The sequence below is a fragment of the Pongo pygmaeus genome, chromosome 1, assembly GCF_028885625.2.
Source record: "Pongo pygmaeus isolate AG05252 chromosome 1, NHGRI_mPonPyg2-v2.0_pri, whole genome shotgun sequence".
Taxonomy (NCBI): domain Eukaryota; kingdom Metazoa; phylum Chordata; class Mammalia; order Primates; family Hominidae; genus Pongo; species Pongo pygmaeus.
In genome coordinates, this window is record NC_072373.2 from 11,567,062 (window position 1) to 11,588,733 (window position 21,672).

The following is a 21,672-nucleotide window of genomic DNA, read 5'->3' on the forward strand; positions in this document are numbered from 1 at the left end:
TCTTAATTCTTTAATTGCTTTTATTGAGAAGCATAATTGTTTAGGCCAATTTGGAGGTTGATACTGAACAGAGGTTAACAGGAGTCACTGTGACCTCCCAAATTAGAGTTATGTGAACCTCTTATTGAATCCCATAGCACCTTATCAGAATTCTTATGATATTCTTTTTGGTCAGTGGGAAGTTTCTTGAGGTTGTCAGTTTATTCAGTGAATTCCTTGAGAACATAGCCTAGTTTATTTTCTGTTTACCCATGGCTTACCTGAAAATATAACACGTACTCAATAAACATTCATTGTCAATAAATTAATGAATGGATATATATAAAAGAACATCATAAGGCAGAGTGAAGAGTCAAGAGAGGAGGAAGTCCATCACTCCAATCTTACCGTATCTAAAGAAGCAGCCGCCCGGAGATCTGGCAGAAAGCCAACCTCAAGAAGATGGAGGAGGAAGTCTTGAACCTCAATTCCATAGACCCTGTCAAGGAATAAAACCATGGCTGCCTTGTGATCTGGGCAAAACCCCGCAGACATGTCAGGTTCCACCACATTCCCATCTAAAAGAGAGAAGTGAATTTTGGTGTCAATGGCTGTGTCATATACAGGATAGATTACAAATGGCTGCTTTCTAGACTTCTTACATTTTAAACACAGTTTTCAATGAAATGGTTTTCTGTTCTTCGACTACCCTCAAGCTATTATGGGAGTTTGCTGAGGAAAGAAGGCAGTGCAATGTAAAGTCAAGGTCATTGAAGTGTTATATAGGCATCCACTTGTTAAATGCATACAGGATACAAGACACGGCATTGTTAGATACTTAGGAGAAACAAACAGGCATCCAAAATCTACTTTCTAAAACTCCAAGTGAAATCCATGAAAAGTGAAAATGTGAAGTGGGGATTTTCACCTTTTCTAAGCGAGCCTGTTTTAAACGTGAATAAAGCTCATCTACCCTTATGTGATAATCTTGGTATATTTACATTTTCATGTCTTAGAACAATAACAAAATGATGAACTGACACTATAAAACCAGTATGGCTTTCCTATGAAATATGTTTCATTAATCATAATAGCATTTCACATGCATTTAAGGGTCATATTGTTTTCTCTATCAATACTCAAACCTTTATGCCTATAGAGATTTGTGAATTCTTTATAGTCAGTCCGTAGGTTCCCTAATTGGGGACCACTGATATGAGAAATCATGGGATTATGTGCCAATTTCAAATACTGAAGAATTTATTTACTTCCTGTTTGACCATATGATAATTACGCCAAACTGGTGCTGATCACACACTGTACTCTTCTACAAATACTATCATAGAATTTTTCATATGGATACAACATCAAAGAAACAAGAACTCAGAGAAAGATGACACATGACCACAATCATCCTGAATAAACTGAATGAATAAAATGACAACTTTTCTGTTTTCACTTATAGTCAATGAACAAATTTTATATGTGAATCATGAAAACAAACAAATAATGTTCTAAAGGAAACTAGATGAAAGGATAATGCCTGGTAGTATTCATTCCTTATAATTATAACACCCAATATAACTAATACATTCCTTTCTTTACATTATAAGAATAATAGTTCTGATGTGTTGTGCTGTTGTCAGGCACTGCACTAGGAACGTTACTGACACGATCTTACACAATTCCCACAACCCAACTGTGAGGCTGCTATTATGACTCTCATTCAATGAATGACGAAAACTAGCCTTTAGAGAAGTAACCAGTCCGAGGTCATATACCTAGTAACTGACAGAGTTGTATTTAAACCAACTAAAACTGGATTTAAAATCCAGCCAAAGCTGACTTAACCTTAGTGTCAAATCAGTATATTATGATTTTCAATTAAAAATCTATATAAAATTCAATTTCAATTCTCCTAAAAATCACATTAAAAAGGAATTTAAATGTACAGTATTTGATTATCTTAAAGTGTAGCTGTGCCTAGGGAAAAAGGGAGCAACTCACCGGTCCTGCTCTATATGCTTTGCTTTTTAAGCTTTTATCCAAGCAGACATTCTTTCTAATGAGTGCCACAAATGCATCCGCCTGTGGCTCAAGACTCACGGATTGGCTCAAGTTGCTGTTTTATTTGCACCATCTCCTCAAACACACTGGAGACAATAGAGCAGCAGTGTCACCCCACGGTGCCTGCTGTATACATCCACCCGCAATTACCAGCAGTGCCTGTTGTATTCATCCACCCACAATTACTGCCTCAGACAGGGCGGCCAAATCAGCCTGGCCAAGAGCTGCAGGATTATGTGCTTGTTCCTCAAGTTTTCTGAACCCCTCCTTCTTTCATTATTATTCTGAGGCATACTCTAGCTTGGAAATAAATATGATAAAAATGTCTGAGGAAGACCTTAGCTAATCCTGAGAAGGGAAAATATCATTCTTTAGAGACAAACTTCACATACTAAATATAGAATGTATAATAACCATTATTACTGCTACTTGGTGATGCTTATAGACCAATTGAGTTGTCACTGAAAAGGAGAAAGATATATTGGTGGTTTAAGCTTTGCAGTGAATGCACAGCCACATAAAGTTAAATGCACAGCTATGGTGACATCAAAACCTACAGGTTTCTGTCTATATTCTCCACAAAAGGAAAGCAGTAAAAAAAAAAAAATTTTTTTTGAGACAGAGTCTCGCTCTGCTGCCCAGGCTGGAGTGCAGTGGTACGACCATGGCTCACTGCAACCTCCATCTCCCAGGTTCAAGTGATTCTCCTGCCTCAGCCTCCTGAGTAGCTGGGACTACAGGCGTGCACCACCACACCTGGCTGAAAAAAGCAGAGATCTGGCCGGGCACGGTGGCTCACGCCTGTAATCCCAGCACTTTGGGAGGCCGAGATGGGCAGATCATGAGGTCAGGAGATCGAGACCATCCTGGCTAACTCGGTGAAATCCCGTCTCTACTAAAAATACAAAAAAATTAGCTGGGCGTGGTGGCAGGTGCCTGTAGTCCCAGCTACTTGGGAGGCTGAGGCAGGAGAATGGCGTGAACCCGGGAGGTGGAGCTTGCAGTGAGCCAAGATTGCGCCACTGCACTCCAGCCTGGGCGACAGAGCGAGACTCTGTCTCAAAAAAAAAAAAAAAAAAAGCAGAGATTTTACAAATACCAATGGATTGTGTTGTTAAAAGTTAACTTTCATTGCGACTGTGATACAAAATTCACAAACACACACACAAAAACCACTGTGACTCCCGATGTAGACAATATACTGCATATATTTGAAGAAAAATAACATATTGGAGCACAACTAACTATAAAAGGAAAGAAAGCAACTTGAAAACTCTTGAAGGCTGCTAAAGGCAGATGACTGGAGGAAATGAGGAGGTACCTGGAAACTTTGGGGCCCATTCTGAAAAGGACCCCTGGGCTCTCTTACAATCTATGTTCTTGGTTCTTTGTTATTATGTTACTACAAAATTTAATGCTTCACTATTTCCTCATCTGTATGTCACTGGTACTATTATTATCTTTATCCTGAGAGTGTCTATTTTGTGGCTCAAAATACAGAGTAAAGAAAAGATATTTTCCTTAAGCAAATGAAAATGAGTTAGAAGAGAGGTACAGAGACAGCAAATGAAGATGAGCTACGGATGCACAAGGAAAAGAAACTGTCTCAAGTGGGGAAGCCAAAGGTGGGGAAAATTTTTAATTTCTAGCTTTGCCTAAAGCTATAATGAGCGTTCAATTATTATGGTAGTTTTGCCACCTTGTAGATTTGGGTTTGTAAGGTTAGCATACACGAGACTTTACTTTCTCATAATCATGACTGGCAAACAGGATGAGCTACCTTCAGGTATATGGTGACCTCTTTCATTCCAGACTTGAGCTATTATAGCCTGCCTTCTCTGGGGGCATAATTAATGAAAGAAAAGGAATATATATAGCATGCACTTCCTACCTAATTATGTTTTTTGTTTGTTTGTTTGAGACAGAGTTTCACTCTTTCGCCCAGGCTGGAATGAAGTGGTGCAATCTCAGCTCACTGCAACCTCCCCACTGCCCCAGGTTCAAGCGATCCTCCTGCCTCAGCCTCCTGAGTAGCTGGGATTACAAGTGCCCACCACCATGCCCGGTTAACTTTTGTATTTTTAGTAGAGATGGGGTTTTGCCATGTTGTCCAGGCTGGTCTCGAACTCCTGACCTCAGGTGATCCACCTGCCTTGGCCTCCCAAAGTGCTAGGATTACAGGCATGAGCCACTATACCTGGCCCCTAATTATGTTTTGTTCTACAATTAGAAGTCTTTCATGTAAATGATTTATGTATAAATATCCAATAAAGTATTGAAAACTGAAAAAAACCACCTTACATTTGATAAAGTAAAAACAAAGTATAATTTGGGATTTAACACTTATTTTAGTTGTCTTCAATAATTTCTTTAATCTTTAAAAAAATTTTCTCCTTGCTCATGAAAAGAACACTTCCTTTTGGCTAGGAGCGGTGTCTCATGCTTGTAAACACAGCACTTTGGGAGGCCGAGGCAGGCGGATCACGAGGTCAGGAGATCAAGATGATCCTGGCTAACACGGTGAAACCCAGTCTCTACTAAAAATACAAAAAATTAGCCCAGTGTGGTGACACATGCCTGTAGTCCCTGCTACTTGGGAGGCTGAGGCAGGAGGATTGCTTGAACCTGGGAGGCAGAGATTGCAGTGAGCCAAGATGGCGCCACTGCACTCCAGCCTGGGTGACGGAGGGGCGACGGAGTGACTCCGTCTCAAAAAAAACAAACAAACAAACAAAAAACACTCTTTTGAACAGAGAGGGGATTTTAAAATCTCTAAGTCAAAAACTATCATCAGTGCTTTTAATAGAAAAGCATTACAAGAAAGTGACAATGAAAACTATCAAAATGCATGAACTAAGGAACTGAGGTCAAGAAAGACAGAAGAGCATGCGACCAATGACACAAGGCAGGACATAAGACAATAGAGGGTGGCAGTGCATGTTTCTGCTTCTCTGGAAGCTGTCTGAAATGTCATATAAAAGAAAATTAAAATCTCAAAGTAAACACAGCTTTAAAAACAATGAGCTTTAAAAACAATGGAAAAAAGTCTGGACGCGGTGGCTCACACCTGTAATCCCAGCACTTTGGGAGGCCGAGGCAGGCGGATCACGAGGTCAGGAGATCGAGACCATCCTGGCTAACATGGTGAAACCCCGTCTCTACTTAAAATACAAAAAAAATTAGCCGGACGTGGTGACGGGCGTCTGTAGTCCCAGCTACCTGGGAGGCTGAGGCAGGAGAATTGCTTGAACCTGGGAGGCGGAGCTTGCAGTGAGCCAAGATCGCATCACTGCACTCCAGCCTGGGCTACAGAGCAAGACTCCATCTCAAAAAAAAAAAAAAAAGAAAAAAAGAAAAAATTATAAAATATATACTTTACAGCTTTTTTAAAAAAAACAATTTAAGTAGTATACACATAATTTAGGAAGTGGAGAGGTTGGGATGTTGAGTACGGAAAACATTCTTTAGAACATAATGTCATCCAACATCCTACTGAATTAGGACAAAGTGAAGTTGGCCTTACCTTTGGCTATTGTTGGCATCTGAAAAGCGATGCTGATAACGCCCACCAAATCTCCCAGGGGAATTAGGGATCTCAAAATGGACCTAATTCTGATGGCTTCTCCCTTCCCAGCATGAATCAACTATACAGGGGGAAAAAAAAACCATTAGAACAACTTTGTGACGTCAATGTTACAATTCTGTCTAGGAAATTTGAAGTATTGGAATCCAAGTCCAAAATAATTTTCTGATCAGTATACACATAAAGTTATGCCTCTCTCAGAAATAGTTTTCTGGCTTACCTGCGAATATTTACTTGCTCACACAGTTTTCAGTGATTTCAGCAAACACCAAGTTATTTATACTATGGTCTAGGCCAGTTGGTTCATCCAATAGAATAATAGTTTTTATCCTTTTGGGGACTGTTAAGATGTATTGAGAATCTGACGTGTTTATGAAAGTTTACTTTCCAAAATTACATGTAAATACCTATCAATAACACGAGCAATAATACAAAGAAAATTATCATTAGACTCTGAACATATACTAATACTTAATGGCCGAATTAGCTTCTTTCTTGCTTTGTGCTAAGAAATGAATTGCATATCCATCTGTCTTCGACCCTGATTTCTCCCAAAGCTGGATTTATAATGTGGAGGAAATGACGAACATAAATCCTAACAGTTCTTTTAGACTGACATGAAGTACCCAGGATGACTGTGGATGAAAATACAGTCAAGAATCTCAGCAGGTCTTCAGAACAGACTAGGCTTGCAGAGCCGGGATGGGCATTTGTTTACCTCATTACAGGGTGTGAAACTCAAGCACAATTTCTGGCACACAGGAGGCCTCAAATAATAGTTGTGAAGATGCATAAATTTCAGAAATGCCAAGGTTGGTCCCTTATTACTTCACTTAGTTTTCCCCCACTAATATAATAGAATGAAAACTTCTATTTATTAGTATACTTTCTCTTTGTTTCACTGATTTTTTTTCTGAGATGGGAAAAAGAACAAATATTGTGAGCAAGTATTTTTGTTGTTGTTGTTGTTGTCAGTAATCACCTCCAGCATAGAAATTTTTAATAGTCTCTGTTTCCATTTACTAAGATGAAAAAATCTTACTAGCAGCAAAGTTTAAGTTTTTATAAAAATCAGACTCCAGTTTTCTAACACTCTAACATTTCTCTATCATGTGATTCCTCTCTGTTCACAACAAAAGAGTACATCAAGGAAGTTTTAACCTCTGGGTATGAAAAACCTAAACCACACAAAAAACCCAACCAAAACCAAAAGAAATGTAGATAATAAGGGTAGAGAGAAAGGTGCTTTGTAAGAAAGCCCTGGCTTCATGCTCATCCCACTTTAGAAATACACTTACAGTTCTTAACTACCCCAGCACCAATCAATGTGTTTCAAACTCTCAAACTCTGGGTTTATTTCCCATTAAAAGATCTGGAAATGAATGTTTTGGGCCCTGGGCCAGGATTTTTTTTTTTTAATGAATATAATAGAATAACACAGAATCAACTACAATAAAATAAAGAACAAAATATCAGAACGTATTACAAAGTAAAAGTATTATTCCACAAAACTTGAATTTCATTTGGGTCAAAAAGTTTCAGAAAACACTAATCTAGGCTGGGTACGCTGGCTCACACCTGTAAGCCCAGCACTTTGGGAGGCCGAGGTGGTTGGATCACTTGAGGTTAGGAGTTCCAGGCCAGCCTGGCCAAGATGGCAAAACCCTGTCTCTACTAAAAATACAAAAATTAGTCAGGTGTGGTGGCATGTGCCTGTAGTCCCTGCTACTCAGGAGGCTGAGGCAGGAGAATCGCTTGAACCTGGGAGGCAGAGATTGCAGTGAGCTGAGATCATGCCACTGCACTCCAGCCTGGGCGACAGAGCAAGACCTTGTCTCAATTAAAAAAAAAAAAAAAGAGAAAGAAAAGAAAGAAAGAAAGAGAGAGAAAGAGAGGAAGGAAGGAAGGAAGGAAGGAAGGAAGGAAGGAAGGAAGGAAGGAAGGAAGGAAGGAAGGAAGGAAGGAAGGAAGGAAGGAAGGAAGGAAGGAAGGAAGGAAGGAAGGAAGGAAGGAAGGAAGGAAGGAAGGAAGGAAGGAAGGAAGGAAGGAAGGAAGGAAGGAAGGAAGGAAGGAAGGAAGGAAGGAAGGAAGGAAGGAAGGAAGGAAGGAAGGAAGGAAGGAAGGAAGGAAGGAAACTAATTTATATGATCCAAATAGCTTTTAATATCCACCCCCTACACCTTCCCCCTCACTTTCCCCTAAAACGACGGCAAACACATAGAGCTAAATACACAAAATAAAATGACTTTTGGTAGGAGCAGTTGTTTTCTGCATGCACTGTAACAGAAGAGGAAATTGCATAGAGAAAATATGTTCTTTTCTTCTTAAAATGTGGGAGGCTGTATGAGTTTCAGAGATATATGAGTAACTTAAGTACTCTATTAATGACTTGCCTGAAATCCCATTACTAATTTTCACAACCAACGAGACATTTCCAACTAAACAAACACTTGTTCAGCAATTAGACTGCAGCTATTATTTTTAATGGAGCTTGAAGATTATTGGTTTTGGATGCTGTTATGCTCTTTGCCAGCTATAGATATCTTAACACAGAGAAATCAGGATTGCTGCTCCTGAACTCCCAGGAACTCACATGCATCTCAGGAGCACAGCGTCCCAAGAGGTCAATCAAAGCTGCATAGAAGGTCATGATCGCGTTCCCCATGTGGATAGTGTCATCTTCCTCCTCCTCTGTATCACTTTCATGAACGTTTCAAAAGAAAGAGAAAGCAAATGGGATAACTGACATTTCACGTTTATTACATATCTCTCCGAGGAAAGGGACTACTAGGTAACACATTATTCTTCTGATACGTTTCATATATGTTATAATGTAGAGCTTGACGTTTTTAAGGGAGAATAACAACTGGTTAAAGATCAGACTTGAGATTCTAACACCAAGAACACATCTGTGGAAATTTTAGTATTAAGATTCCTTTGAAGGGAAAAGGAGGAATTGCTCATTTGATGGCTTCTTTTCCTTTCTAGTGGTAGTGAGTGTATTAACAAAGAAAATAACTGATCAAAGGACGTGTGAGCTTAGACTATTTCTATAAGTGGCACACATGTAGATAAAGGGTGACAAAGATGTCATATAAGGTCACATGTAAGGCATCCAGTATAGTGCTTGCCCAGAGCAAGTACTTTATAAATGTTATTGCCCTTGCTCACCTACCTCTGTACCAACTACTCAACCTCCTGCAACCGCTGCCAAAGAATCCAACATATCTCAACATATCTCCCTCCCCATCTCTGCAGGGAAAATATCATTACATGTTCTCCTGCTGATGAGAGCCAAATCTGGATGGCCCTAGAGGCTCACATCCTCCCTCCTTGGTAACTCAGCAGACAGCTGTCTCCACTGAATACAGCAGTCTGCAGAGTGACAGTGAGGCCTTGAATGACAACCTCATTCCTGGGCATGCAAGGCTGTCTGTGAGGCCCTCAGGTGTACCCTTGCTAGTGTGGTCCTGGGCCAGAGGTCTCTGGATACATTTTCTACTACTGAGAGAACCGAAGAGCTCCCTGGTTCCTTCACAGGAAACTGATAAGCACGTAGCATGGTGTGTGTGTGTGTGTGCACGTGTGTGTGTGTGTGTGTGTGGTGGGGAATGCTCATTCTTGCTCTAGGAGTGCTCCCAGTCTGCAAATCCGGCTATGGTGTACATGGAACATCTATGCCCAGTTTATATGTAAAAGACAAAGGATTTGCAGGATTGCGTGCCCTCTATCTCTTTTTTTGTTTAGAAATGTGCCTCAATAAAGCCCTATGTTACATCTTTACCAGAGGCACTAGCAGTGTGGATGCATGACCCCCGCTGGAGGACATTCACCTACACAGATAAGCATCACATCTGGATTTACTTATGTCGATTACTGGACTCTAGTATTAACAATGTATACCTACAAACAAATGTAAGATAGTGACTGCTTCTCGTATCTGTCTCCTGTACCTCAACCAAGCATCATACTCCTCAGAATGAAACCTTTTCTAGGTTTTACCACCATAACAGTTTAGTCAAGTCCCCCTTTCATTTGCAAAAGGTCTCTTTCTAATCATAAAATCTCATTCTAACTACCTTCCCACTAAACTCCAGTCTAACCCCAAAGGTTCACCTCGTATCATTTAGAACAACCCACCTTGCCCTAGCTCCCCTAGGAAAATTCGTAAGATGCATCTTCTACAACCTATATTTCCCTCTGCTAAATCTACACCATCTCCTTCAGCTCTCTTTGTTCATTCGACCTATTCCAGCACCAAATTCCATTCATTCTTCCAAATCTAAGACATTATATTTTCAAAGGGAGAAATCTTCTGTACCACAAGTTATATTACAATTCATAGGATGCAGAATATATTTTATAAAATTTCACATCAAGTAGTATGGATCACTCGTGAGGGTGTGTATATTAGACCTACAGTGTTTTACTGGATCCGCTATTTGGTGAAGGACCATCTCGGGAAGGATCCTCAGCGATTTTGATGGCTTCTTCCATTGCTGCAAGAAGCCCATTCCCACCTTCTCCTCTCAAAGCAGGACCAAAACACTCAGGCCTCCGAATGAGCAATCTCACCACGACATTTGCATTTTCCTCCACACTCTCCCCTAAAGTAGAATGGGGAAGATAAGTAAACAAATATGATTATATGGAAGTTACGAACAAATAAATGTTATACTAATCATTTCCTATGTATAAGAATAACTAAAACCCAACAATATACTAATAAAGCCAAAATGTAAACCAAATTACTAGCTTTAGGTATATGAGACACAGTAGATTTCTTTTCTGGTATTAAAATTTTCAGAGTAAAGCATTATGGAGGCATAAACTATTGATTCTCACTAACTTGTTATTATTATAGAATGATGTCATAATCCAAACTATTACTAGAATTCAAAATAAAAAATTTATGAGGACTTAGATGCCTAAAAATTTTATTTTAAATAAGGAAAGAAGTATATAAACAAATATTGTATTATAAGTGGTTACTGTGAAAAAACCCTATCGATTATAAAATATGTGATTTCTTTACTAATACTTCCTTCATGGAAGTGCTGAGATGAATCCTTATTATATCTCTATGCAGTTTTATAGTAACTCAAAAGGCCTATGCAGTTTTAATAATCTCTATGCAGTTTTAATAATAACTCTATACAGTTTTAATAATAACTCAAAAGACCTCAAGAAATCAAGTCCTACCATTACAGAAGACAGCAAATCTGAGAAAGTCAAGATATCTCTCTCCTTCAACTGGGTTCCACCCAATGTCTGGATAGCCCTTAGACACCAGCATCTGGCAACTTTGCAGTCCACAACCAGCCAAATAACGAACTACCTGCAAACAACATGATTAACAAAGAGTTATCCCTTGGATGAAAAGTCATTCGATGCTTACATTGGATACAATAAATGACATCCTTAAAGGATGCTTTTAAACAAATGCATTTTTGCAAGTTCTTTTTGCTCTCATGATAATCTACTTGAACTCCCTTTGGTAAAACCTCAGACTTTAGAAATATTTAAATATCGTCATAAAGTGGCGTCATAATAAAAATATTTATGATCCTACTATAAGCTTTTTTTTTTTTTTTTTTTTAAGCTCTCTCTAAGCAGACATTCTTTTTAACGAATGCCACAAATACATCTGCCCGGGGCTCAAGACTCACGGATTGGAACCAGTTGCTGTTTTATTTGCACCATCTCCTTAAACACATTGGAGACAACAAAGCAGCAGCATCACCCCACGGTGCCTTCTGTTTTCATCTACCCAAAATTACTCACAATGCCTGCTGTATACATCCACACGCAATTACCCGCAGTGCCTGCTGTATACATCCACCCGCAATTACCCACAGTGCCTGCTGTATACATCCACCCGCAATTCCTTGTCAGACAGGGCAACCAAGTCTGTCTGGGTGGGCCAAGAGCTGCAGGATTATGTGTAAAACTACGAAAGAAGAATGTTTCTGAATTTAATAGCATTTAATTTGAGACCCTTATCTATCAAAGTCATAAATTGCAAACATGTCTAATGACCTCTGGTGCAATGTAAAAACTGAATCCACCCAAGATATTAAAAGATCTATTTGAGATGCAAAGATATTTTAAAGAGAAATTGTTTCCAAAATGATATATCAATTTAATGGAGAAGCAGGTGTGAGAAAATACATAGAGAAAAACCTAAGATCACAGTCAAACATCCTTGGTTCAAATCAGATGCGCAGCATTTACCAAACACCTTATTTTGAGCAGTCACTTTTACTTTTTTAGCCAAGGTTTCAGTGTTCAGGAAATTTCTGATAAGATGACCCACTTTTCAGTATTGATGAAATTAGCACATAAAATATTTTTGCCTGGATTTTCCTCTTAAAATATTTTTTTAAATGAATGTTAGTCCTCTACAATATTTCATAAGAAATTCAATTTTAAAAGAAATCCTTAGAAAAGTCATTATCAATGGAAGTAAGACTGTCAGAGGAGCAACTTATCAAGCAAACTGAGTTATATCCGGCTCAAGTTAAATCAGTTTCAAAAATAAATAAGTAATATAGCTAAAAATGTTTTAAATCAACTATAGTGAAGCAAGAGAACCAATGTACAATAAAATCATCTATTTGAAGTATAAATTCAATGAGCTTTGAGAGAGGTAGATATCTGTGAAAACACACCATAATCAAGATGCAGAACATTGCCGTCACTCCTCAGAGCTCCCTGAGTCCTTTGCAGTCCCTTTCTCCCCACACACCTAGCCCCAGACAATTGGTTTTCTCTCACTACAATTTAGCTTGCATTTTCTAGAACACTTGTACACGTAGCCATGCAGCATGTATCTTTCTGCGCCTGGCTTCTTTCGCTCAGCATATGATTTTGGGATTCATTCACATTGTAGTCATATGTCAGTAATTCATTCTTTTTTATTGTGGGATGACATTTCGCCGCATATGGGTATATCACAGTGTTATTTATCAACTAACACATTGATGATCAGTATTCAAGTTGTTTGCACTTTTTGGCTATGATGAATAAAACTGTTATAAACATTCATGCCCAAGTCTTTGTGTGGACATATATTTTCCTTTCTACTGGGTAAATTTTTAGCAGTGGAAAGGCTAGGCATATAGTTTACGGTAGGTGTATGTTTAATTTGTTAAGGAACTGCCAAACTGCTTTCCACACTGGCTGTACCATTACTCATCACGACAGAAGTAGAAGAGAGTTCTAGCTGCTCCTTGTCCTTCTCAGCATTTGGTATTATCAACTGCATTAGTATTGGCCATTTTAATGAGTGTGTAGATTAAAAGATTTTAAGTACTATATGGGGGAAACATGTCCTGAGTTGTCTCAGAGATGCAAGACTTCATGATCCTGGACTGGTATGTCAGGAGGATTTGGGGAAGAGTTTCTCTCTTTCACATCTTCAACAGCCATGCACTAAGTGTCTACCCAGTGCTGACACTGTTCTCTAAAGGTGGGACAAAGCAGTTAACAACAGAAGAAAAACCACTCTGACCTCCCTGGCTTGACATTATAGTAGGGGATGAATTTTTAAAAATACATAACTACATAGAGTTTGATTAAATATATTTATTTTACATATAATTATCTTAATATATATTTAAAACATAAGTTTCTATAAATATAAATAAAATGAAAGTATATATTTGTGTACATATATACAAATATTTACATTTCCAATGGTTGAAAATAAAGCAGTAAAGGAAACAGGAAGAGTTTAAGGAAGTGGAGAAAAGGTTTCAATTTTACATAGCATGGATGTGGAAGAGCTGATCAAGAGGGTGACTTTGGAGCATTGACTGAAAGAATGCCTACAAAGAGCCATGATGGTATCTTGGGTAAGGATATTGCAGATGGTTGGACTAGCAGGTGCAAAGGCCCTGAGGCTGAGCACAGTTGGTGTGTTCCAGCTACAGCAAGGGGACAAGGGTGGCTGAAGCAAAGAAGAGAGAGTGCAGGAGAGCTGTAGGAGATGAAATCAGGCTGGTATGTAGGATCAGATGATGTAGGAGCTATTGCAACATCTTTGATTTTTACTGGGAGTGAGATAGAAAGCCTTTGGGGAGTACTGGATGGGGGATTGGCATGATCTTTTTAAGAGGGTCACTTTGGCTGACAAGGGAAGAACAGATTCCAGGCGAGCAAGGAAAAAAATCAGGTGACTACTTGGAATGCTATTGCAACTACAATACAGGGAAAGTTTCTCTAAATGCTGGTATACATATGTGTGGCTTAATATCCTTAGAGTGCATGGCTTTACTATATCGCTGATGCTTTGTGCTGGAATGAAGTATATGTGATATAAAATGTACATATGAGATGTCAAAATAACCTTTTTAAAAACTGAAGTGTATGATTAAGTCAAAAGTGGCAGCAGATATCACAAAAAGACAAAAACACATAAGAATACAGATACAGAACGTTGGTTCTTGTTCCATAGAAAAATGTTTGTGATCAGAGAAAATTCATTTTTTCAAATGTATTGTTCTTCAAACTTCTAATTACAATATAATGTACAGTAGAATTATATAGAATGTAATATATAACATTATATAATGTGCAATGTCAATTATAATATACTTTAATAGCACTAGAACATATTGTGTTGGTGCAAAATTAATTGCGGTTTTGGCCGTACTGTCACATTGCAAAACCACAATGACTTTTGCACCAACCTTAGTTACATTTAAAATATTGAGAAAGAACCATGAAAAAGCATAATTCAGACAAACACACAGGACAGGAACCTTGCTCACCTTTTCTAGATCCGGCTCACGCAGAGCTAATGCTAGTTCATTATTATCCATCACCGAAGCTGCAGCCACATCCAGTGGTGTTGAACCTCTCATAGCTGGGGAGGCTGTTAATTCAAATGAAGATGAAATATAACCTGGATTGTGCTGTAACTATAAACTCCATATAAAAATATACTACCTCTTAAAATTTAATTTCTAAACACCATCCATAGTGTATTAATCTACATTGATTTACATTAAAGTTTAATTTTTAAGTATTTTGAATTGACAAATAAAAATTGTATATATTGTGTACATGTTTTGAAATATATGTATACTTTACGGAATGACTCAATTGAGCTAGCTAACATACGTATTATCTCGTATACTCTTTTGTGTGGTGAAAACACTCAAAATCTACTCTGGCAGCGATTTTCCAGAATATTATACATTGTTATTAACTAGAGTCACCACGCTGTATAATAGAGCTTTTGAACTTATTCCTTCTATCTAACTAAAATTTTGTATCCTTGAACATCTCCCCAACCACTCCCCGCCCCACACCTGGTAACCTCATTCTACTCTCTGCTTCTATGAGTTTGACTTTGATTTTAGAGTCCACATGAAAGTGAGATCATGCAGTATTTGTCTTTCTACACGTAGCTTATTTCATATAATGTAATATCTTCCAGGATCATCCATGTTGTTGAAAATGACAGGATTCCCTTCTTTTTTTTTTTAAGGCCAAACAGCATTCCATTGTGAATATGTACCACATTTTGCCTATCCATTCATCCACTGATGAACACTTAGGTTGATTCCATATCTCAGCTATTGTCAATAATGCTGCAATGACCATGGAAGTACACATATCTCTTCAACATACTGATTATTCATTTCCTTTGGATATATATACCCAGAAGTAAAACTGTTAGATCATAATGGTAGTTCTATTTTTAATTTTTTGAGGAATCTCCTTAATGTCTTCTAAAATGGCTGTATTTACATTCCCACCAACATGTATAAGGGTTCCCTTTTCCCCACACCCTCGCCAACACTTATTATGTTTTGTCTTTTCAATAATAGGCATTCTAACAGGTGTGAGGTGATAGCTCACTGTGGTTTCAATTTGCACTTTACTGATGATGAGTGATGTTGAGTATTTTTTCATATACCTATTGGCCAACTGTCTGTCTCCTTTTGTGAAATGTCTATTCAGGTCCATTGCCCATTTTTTAACCAAACGTTTGCTTTTTAAATGTAATACATATATTATTTTAACCTTAAAGATGAAATAAAAGTTATCTACTTACCAAGACCAACACTGCTGTTTTCCAGTAAATAACTGAGATGATCAAACATAGCTTTTTGATTTTGCCTACTTATACGACAGAAGTAACAGAGAAAACGGCAACAGTTGGCCACCATCTTGGGAAAGGTGATTTCCTACAGATAAAGCATGTCATTAGCTGCTGAAAGCAAATGATCTTTATAAAATTGAGTTCATACGTTGAGGTCTCAATCACATCATCAATCCCCATGTGTCCATGTGTGTGCCAAACTTCAGATACTGAAGATCTTCACATGTGCAGACTACGATTTGCCTCCTCCCTGAGTCAATGAAAATCAAGCCTGGCACTAATTCAGAAACTTCATTACCATCGACGGGTTAGAACAGAAATTGACTTATTACTCCATTCTCAAAGGCGAAAGGCAGATTCGTTTGTGATGCCTCACTACCACTATCAGCTGTGCTTCCATGGGAAATGATGCAATCTCTTTGATTCTGTTGGAATAATATGGATAATAATACTTGCTTTAGGTTAAGGGGCAGGGGAGTGAATTCATTGAGCTGATTTCTGAAAAATATATAGTTCGGTACTTGGCACATATAATAGGATGTTCTTATCAGTATTAATATTAGTAGAATTACTGATTCCAGGGATTTACAACCTCCCTGATTTGCACCTCATGAGATGATTTCTTGGACTGGAAGGCCTGCATGTTTGACCCCACCAAACACAACTTCCTTGAGACCAAATATGATCATAGTTCACCCCAGATACTCTCTGGAGTTCTTCTGTAATAAAGTACAGTATATTATGATATCCTTCTAAGCCTGTCTAACTGGTAAACAGACTGATCATATGAAATATGGGCTTATTTCAATATTGTGAAAAATACATCCTAAGATTTAAAACATCAAAACATATTTTCATATCAGAGGTTATAAAATTATACTGATTATATAAAGTTTTTTTTCATTATACTACTCTACTAATTTGGTTTTTGATACCATTAAGTTGTGATCACTTGAAAGTTCACTTTAGGCCTGGCGTGGTGGCTCACGCCTGTAATCCCAGCACTTTGGGAGGCCAAGGCAGGCAGATCATGAGGTCAGGAGATCGAGACCATCCTGGCTAACATGGTGAAACCCCATCTCTACTAAAAACACCAAAAAAATTAGCAGGGAATGGTGGTGGGCGCCTGTAGTCCCAGCCACTCAGGAGGCTGAGGCAGGAGAATGTCATGAACCTGGGAGGTGGAGGTTGCAGTGAGCTGAGATCACGTCACTGCACTCCAGCCTGAGCGACAGACCGAGACTCCATCTCAAAAAAAAAAAAAAAAAAAAGAATTCACTTTTGAATTCTACAACAAATACATCCAAGAGTATTATCATCAAATCTCAATCTGGATTGGAAATTAAGTGAAACCAACCAATGTCTGTATCATGGAGGATGGTAGAGTCTGAAGAACATGCTTGTGCCATGGACTGGTAACGTGATGAGAACTGAATTATAATTCAAAATTTTAAAATAAATTAATACATAGAGTAATTTTTATGTTTCTAAGTTTCTAAATATCCCCTAAATGAGACAATTCAGTTTCTAAATATCCCCTAAAGGAGAATAATTAGGAGGCCAAAAATTACAGAGCATAAGACAGGAAATTTTTATCAAAATCAAGGAAAAAAAAACTAGTAGTACGTTCAACTCTCTAAGGTTTGTGTGTTTTTTTCAAAAAGTGTTCTTTAAAAACAGTCATCCTAAGAGGATTTAAGAAATTCTCATTAAGAATCTACAATCTGGGCTGGGTGCAGTGGCTCATGCCTCTAATCCCAGCACTTTGGGAGGCCGAGGCGGGCGGATCACGAGGTCAGGAGATCGAGACCATCCTGGCTAACACAGTGAAACCCTGTCTCTACTAAAAATACAAAAAAATTAGCTGGGTGCGGTGGTGGGTGCCTGTAATCCCAGCTACTCGGGAGGCTGAGGCAGGAGAATGGCATGAACCTGTGAGGCAGAGCTTGCAGTGAGCTGCAGTGAGCCGAGATCGTGCCACTGTACTCCAGCCTGGGCAACAGAGTGAGACTCTGTCTCAAAAAAAAAAAAAAAAAAAAAAAAAAAGAATCTGCAATCTACATACTCCAGGAGATTATACTAAACAGCATCTCAGGAATCAAAGACTTTACCTTAGACTCTCCACCTCCAAGGACGTTCACCATGACCTCCATCACAGTCTCGTGCATCCCCAGTGCCCTCATGAGATTCGGGTGCTGGTAAAACACTTTGTTATTCATAATATCCCTAGAAAGCACAATGGACGTATGGGGTAAAGCTCAGAGCAACATTTAAATAGTTAACCAAGTTTCTCATAAATCTTTTAGAAATAATTTATGTGAGTTGAAAAGTAAAAGCAATCACAGTATTTAATAAGCCACAAAAATTAATGAATGTAATTGTTTTCCTCAAAAATATTGATAATTTACCAAAACTGGTTGATAAATGTCTATTCTCTTCCATTGTAATAAACATAGTAAATATGTAAACAGTTAAAATGAAATACACTTTGGACAAATCATTCCTAACTTTATGGATATCCAACCATGTGTCCAACCTTCTTTTGGATAAAAATATGAATTAGTGTTATACCATGTTTATATAAAAATTCTTCATATATAAATATCTCTGCTTTTCATTATATGCTGTTGTTAGTATTACAGTCAGTATTTGTGTATATAATTACAATAGTGTTATTTCTTATTACATTCATATTATCATTCTGACAAATACTTAAAAGGACTTATATTCTCCAAGAGAAACTGAGTATACATGAAGTCCAGGTACAAGTAATCTAACTCATTAAAATGGACATCCAGTTTCAAGGAACGGTGTTAGGTGATACCTAAAATGTCTCGTGTTACCATTACTGCATTACATATTCTTGTAATATGTGTGTCAAGGTATTCCTAAGGGTCATAATATTCAGACGAAAGTATCATTCACTGCAAATAAAGAGCTCTGTCGATTTCTATTTTAACATAAATCAAATCAATGCCAAGAGTCTTTTCTATAAAACATTTTCTTGTTAGATCTACAGTAAGAATATAACAGCCTATGAGAAAATGGAAACTTCTCTTCAAATTCGTTTCCTTCAAATGAATTACTCACCTATTCATTTAGTCATATGCAAAACTTTAGTTACTCTGGCTATATCAAGAAAGTGGGATAGCACGATTTTTGCATTTATTATTTTTAATGAAGAGGGCTTTTAGATAGAATAGGTCAGAAAAATAACTTGGTGCCCAAGGCTAATATGGGTCTGACTTATTTCATGCCAGAACAAACTAAGGTAAACAAAGGCAGCTTTTTCTTTTCATTGTCTCATTAATTCAAATCTTTGAATGAAGTAACTTGATTTTAAAATCTCATTTGCTTTTAGTTTCAGGTAAATTAAATAGCAGTCAGGCTGTCATTTACTAAGAATCTTGTGTTAAATATTTTGAATACCACAAAAAGAAGCATTTTGCTTTTTAACATCATTTTGAGTTTTATCACTAATGAATGATTTACTTTTTAATGGCACATATTACTGTTGTGTGTTAAGAAAGAATGTGATCTCCATTTTCTGGAAGGCTTTCTTTTTCATTTGGTTAATTAAGATAACTTCTTATAAGAGGCTTCCTCGGGTGAGATTTAAATATTAGTACTCAAATAAGACCTATGCTCATACAATTATAAAGACTCTAATATTTGCTTTTCTCAGTTGGCTTTTTTGCTTTCCCTTTCTGTCCCATTAGTATATTTATTTTTAGTGTGCAACAATTATCATGAATTTTTAATAGAAACTTTCAGTCCATTTTTATAATTTTAAATACTTAATAGGTCCATGAGCAATATGCAATATTGTTTTCTGAGTTAAAATGTATAGAAATGATATGAAACAATCTGTATCATTACATACTTGTTTTCTTTCCTCAGGATTGTATTTGAGTTAAACCTGGTATTGCATTTTATTCATTTTTTTCAAAGAATTAACTCTTAAGTTTCTTTGATCAATTTTATTGTTTCATTTGGTCTATTTTATTCATGTAGCAGTTACCTTTATTATCTCCTCTTTTGCCTGATATCTATGTAACTACATCAGCTTTTTTTTTCTGCTAAATATTTGTCTTCTAATCACTGTTTAACATCCTATCTTCCAGAGTTCTACATTTTTATGTTTAGGTATTGTTGTTAATGAACATCATAGAGCTTAGTATATATAATTTTTATCTTTGTTATGATTTTGATTCCACCTTATTTCTTCTTTAATTTTTTAAAAAAATATTTTAGATATTTAGGGGGTGCAAATACAGATTTCCTGCATGCATATATTGTGTCGTGGTGGAGCCTGGGCTTTTACTGTACCACAAAAAAACAGCCTGGGCTTTGGTTGTACCATCACCCGAGTAGTGAACACTACTCAATAGGTAATTTTTCCATCTTATTTTCAAATCCCCGAACTATACAAGCTTATTATTAATGATTGCTTAGATTTATACATGTATAAATCAGTAGTATACTCAATAAAACGTATTGCATCTCATTCTTTTTCTCTGAATTCTATTTTCTTCTCCCTAATGTATATATTAACATTTAGCATAAACATTTTAGAAGGTCTTCCAATGAGGGACTGTAAGTAAATATTCTGAAATATCTTTGCTTTATCTTCACTCTTGAATATGGGGTGTTAACTTTAACCCCCAAATCTACATGAAATGCAAGCTCATGATGCTGAATTCTCAGAAAAGTTGTTCCCCCTTCCCCTTCTTTTTCCAAGGCCCAATAGATAAAGACGAGCTTCCCTATCATTTCCTGCTCATATTTCCCACTACCCACCTCGGATTTCAATGTGCTTTTTAATTTTTTTTTAATGTATTAAACACCAGATAGACCTATGGATCAATGTGTTTTTATTGTCCTATGTTTTTATATATTATTGTACATTACCATGAGACTTAAAAAAAACACCGAAAGATATTGGCTGTGTGCCACACTGTAAAATTAGTCTTGTTTCATTACTGAGCAATTTTCTAACTTAGCTTTTGTTTCTATCTCTAGAAAAGCAATTTAGAATAATGATCATATAATCCAGACAATATATTTTTATCAATGTAGCTAACGTACTACTATAGGTATAACAATTAGAAAGAAAACATTTATAAGACAAAGGGTTGTAGTAGTTAAATAATTTACCCTAATCCACGAATCATAAGCTTCTCTTCTTCTTTGCCCATTCTCACACTCAGCAGGGACCGAATCTGACCAAGGGAGGCCAGCAGGTTGATGGTGTCCTCCACGGACACACCATTTATCGTGTAGGTCTTTGGCAGGGCACGAACAAGACCCCCAATGCCGTCATACTGCCGATGGAGCAACACAAACATGGCCCTCACCAGCTCGGGGTCTTCAATGACAGACTCCTGAGCCCATCGGACCATGGTCTCAGAGATCAGCTGCTGCAGAGTGGCTGCAAAGTCATTACGGATATTTTTTAAAAGAAAAGTAAGAGAAGACAAATCAGTTGGACATTTCATGTTCATATCCTGTACCCCAAAATTGGTATTTCTATTTGTACCAGACTTGAAAAGGCTCTAGATATTCTTTGAAGAAAATAACCTTCATTGGGCGATATATATTTCAATACAGATCAGTTACAATCGATAAAAAAAAATACAAACCTTTCTTTAAAAATCATTCTTATGATTAAATAAGTTATAGTTATATCACTTTTTCAAAATTACTATTGGCAATTCATATGTAATTGAAGGTATGGTAATTAATATAAGGTGTCCTACTACTTTTATTTGTTTTGTTCTATTATTTTCTTCCCAGAAGGCCTGACATCATTTATCCTTATAAAGTTCAGTCATGGACATTCAAAAAGGTATCTGTTTATCCAACTGTCTCCTCAGTTGAGTCATTTGCACTAGTGACTACATATAATTATGTTTTCACTTAAAGCTGT

At 37.3% G+C, this 21,672-nt stretch overlaps 1 protein-coding gene across 5 annotated transcripts in view; it reads right to left on the reverse strand.

The window, feature by feature from the left end:
- RYR2 (ryanodine receptor 2) overlaps positions 1-21,672 on the reverse strand; it is a 789,753-nt gene that overhangs the window by 182,409 nt on the left and 585,672 nt on the right. For all 5 annotated transcript variants that reach the window (XM_054448216.2, XM_054448137.2, XM_054448051.2 and 2 more), the window contains exons 41-49: positions 20,901-21,174; positions 17,855-17,969; positions 15,696-15,828; positions 14,404-14,507; positions 10,832-10,967; positions 10,050-10,236; positions 8,223-8,328; positions 5,570-5,690; positions 388-557 (exon numbers count right to left, since the gene is read on the reverse strand). In XM_054448216.2, coding sequence (XP_054304191.1) covers positions 388-557; positions 5,570-5,690; positions 8,223-8,328; positions 10,050-10,236; positions 10,832-10,967; positions 14,404-14,507; positions 15,696-15,828; positions 17,855-17,969; positions 20,901-21,174 — 1,346 coding nt within the window. The remainder of the gene's footprint in view (positions 1-387; positions 558-5,569; positions 5,691-8,222; positions 8,329-10,049; positions 10,237-10,831; positions 10,968-14,403; positions 14,508-15,695; positions 15,829-17,854; positions 17,970-20,900; positions 21,175-21,672) is intronic.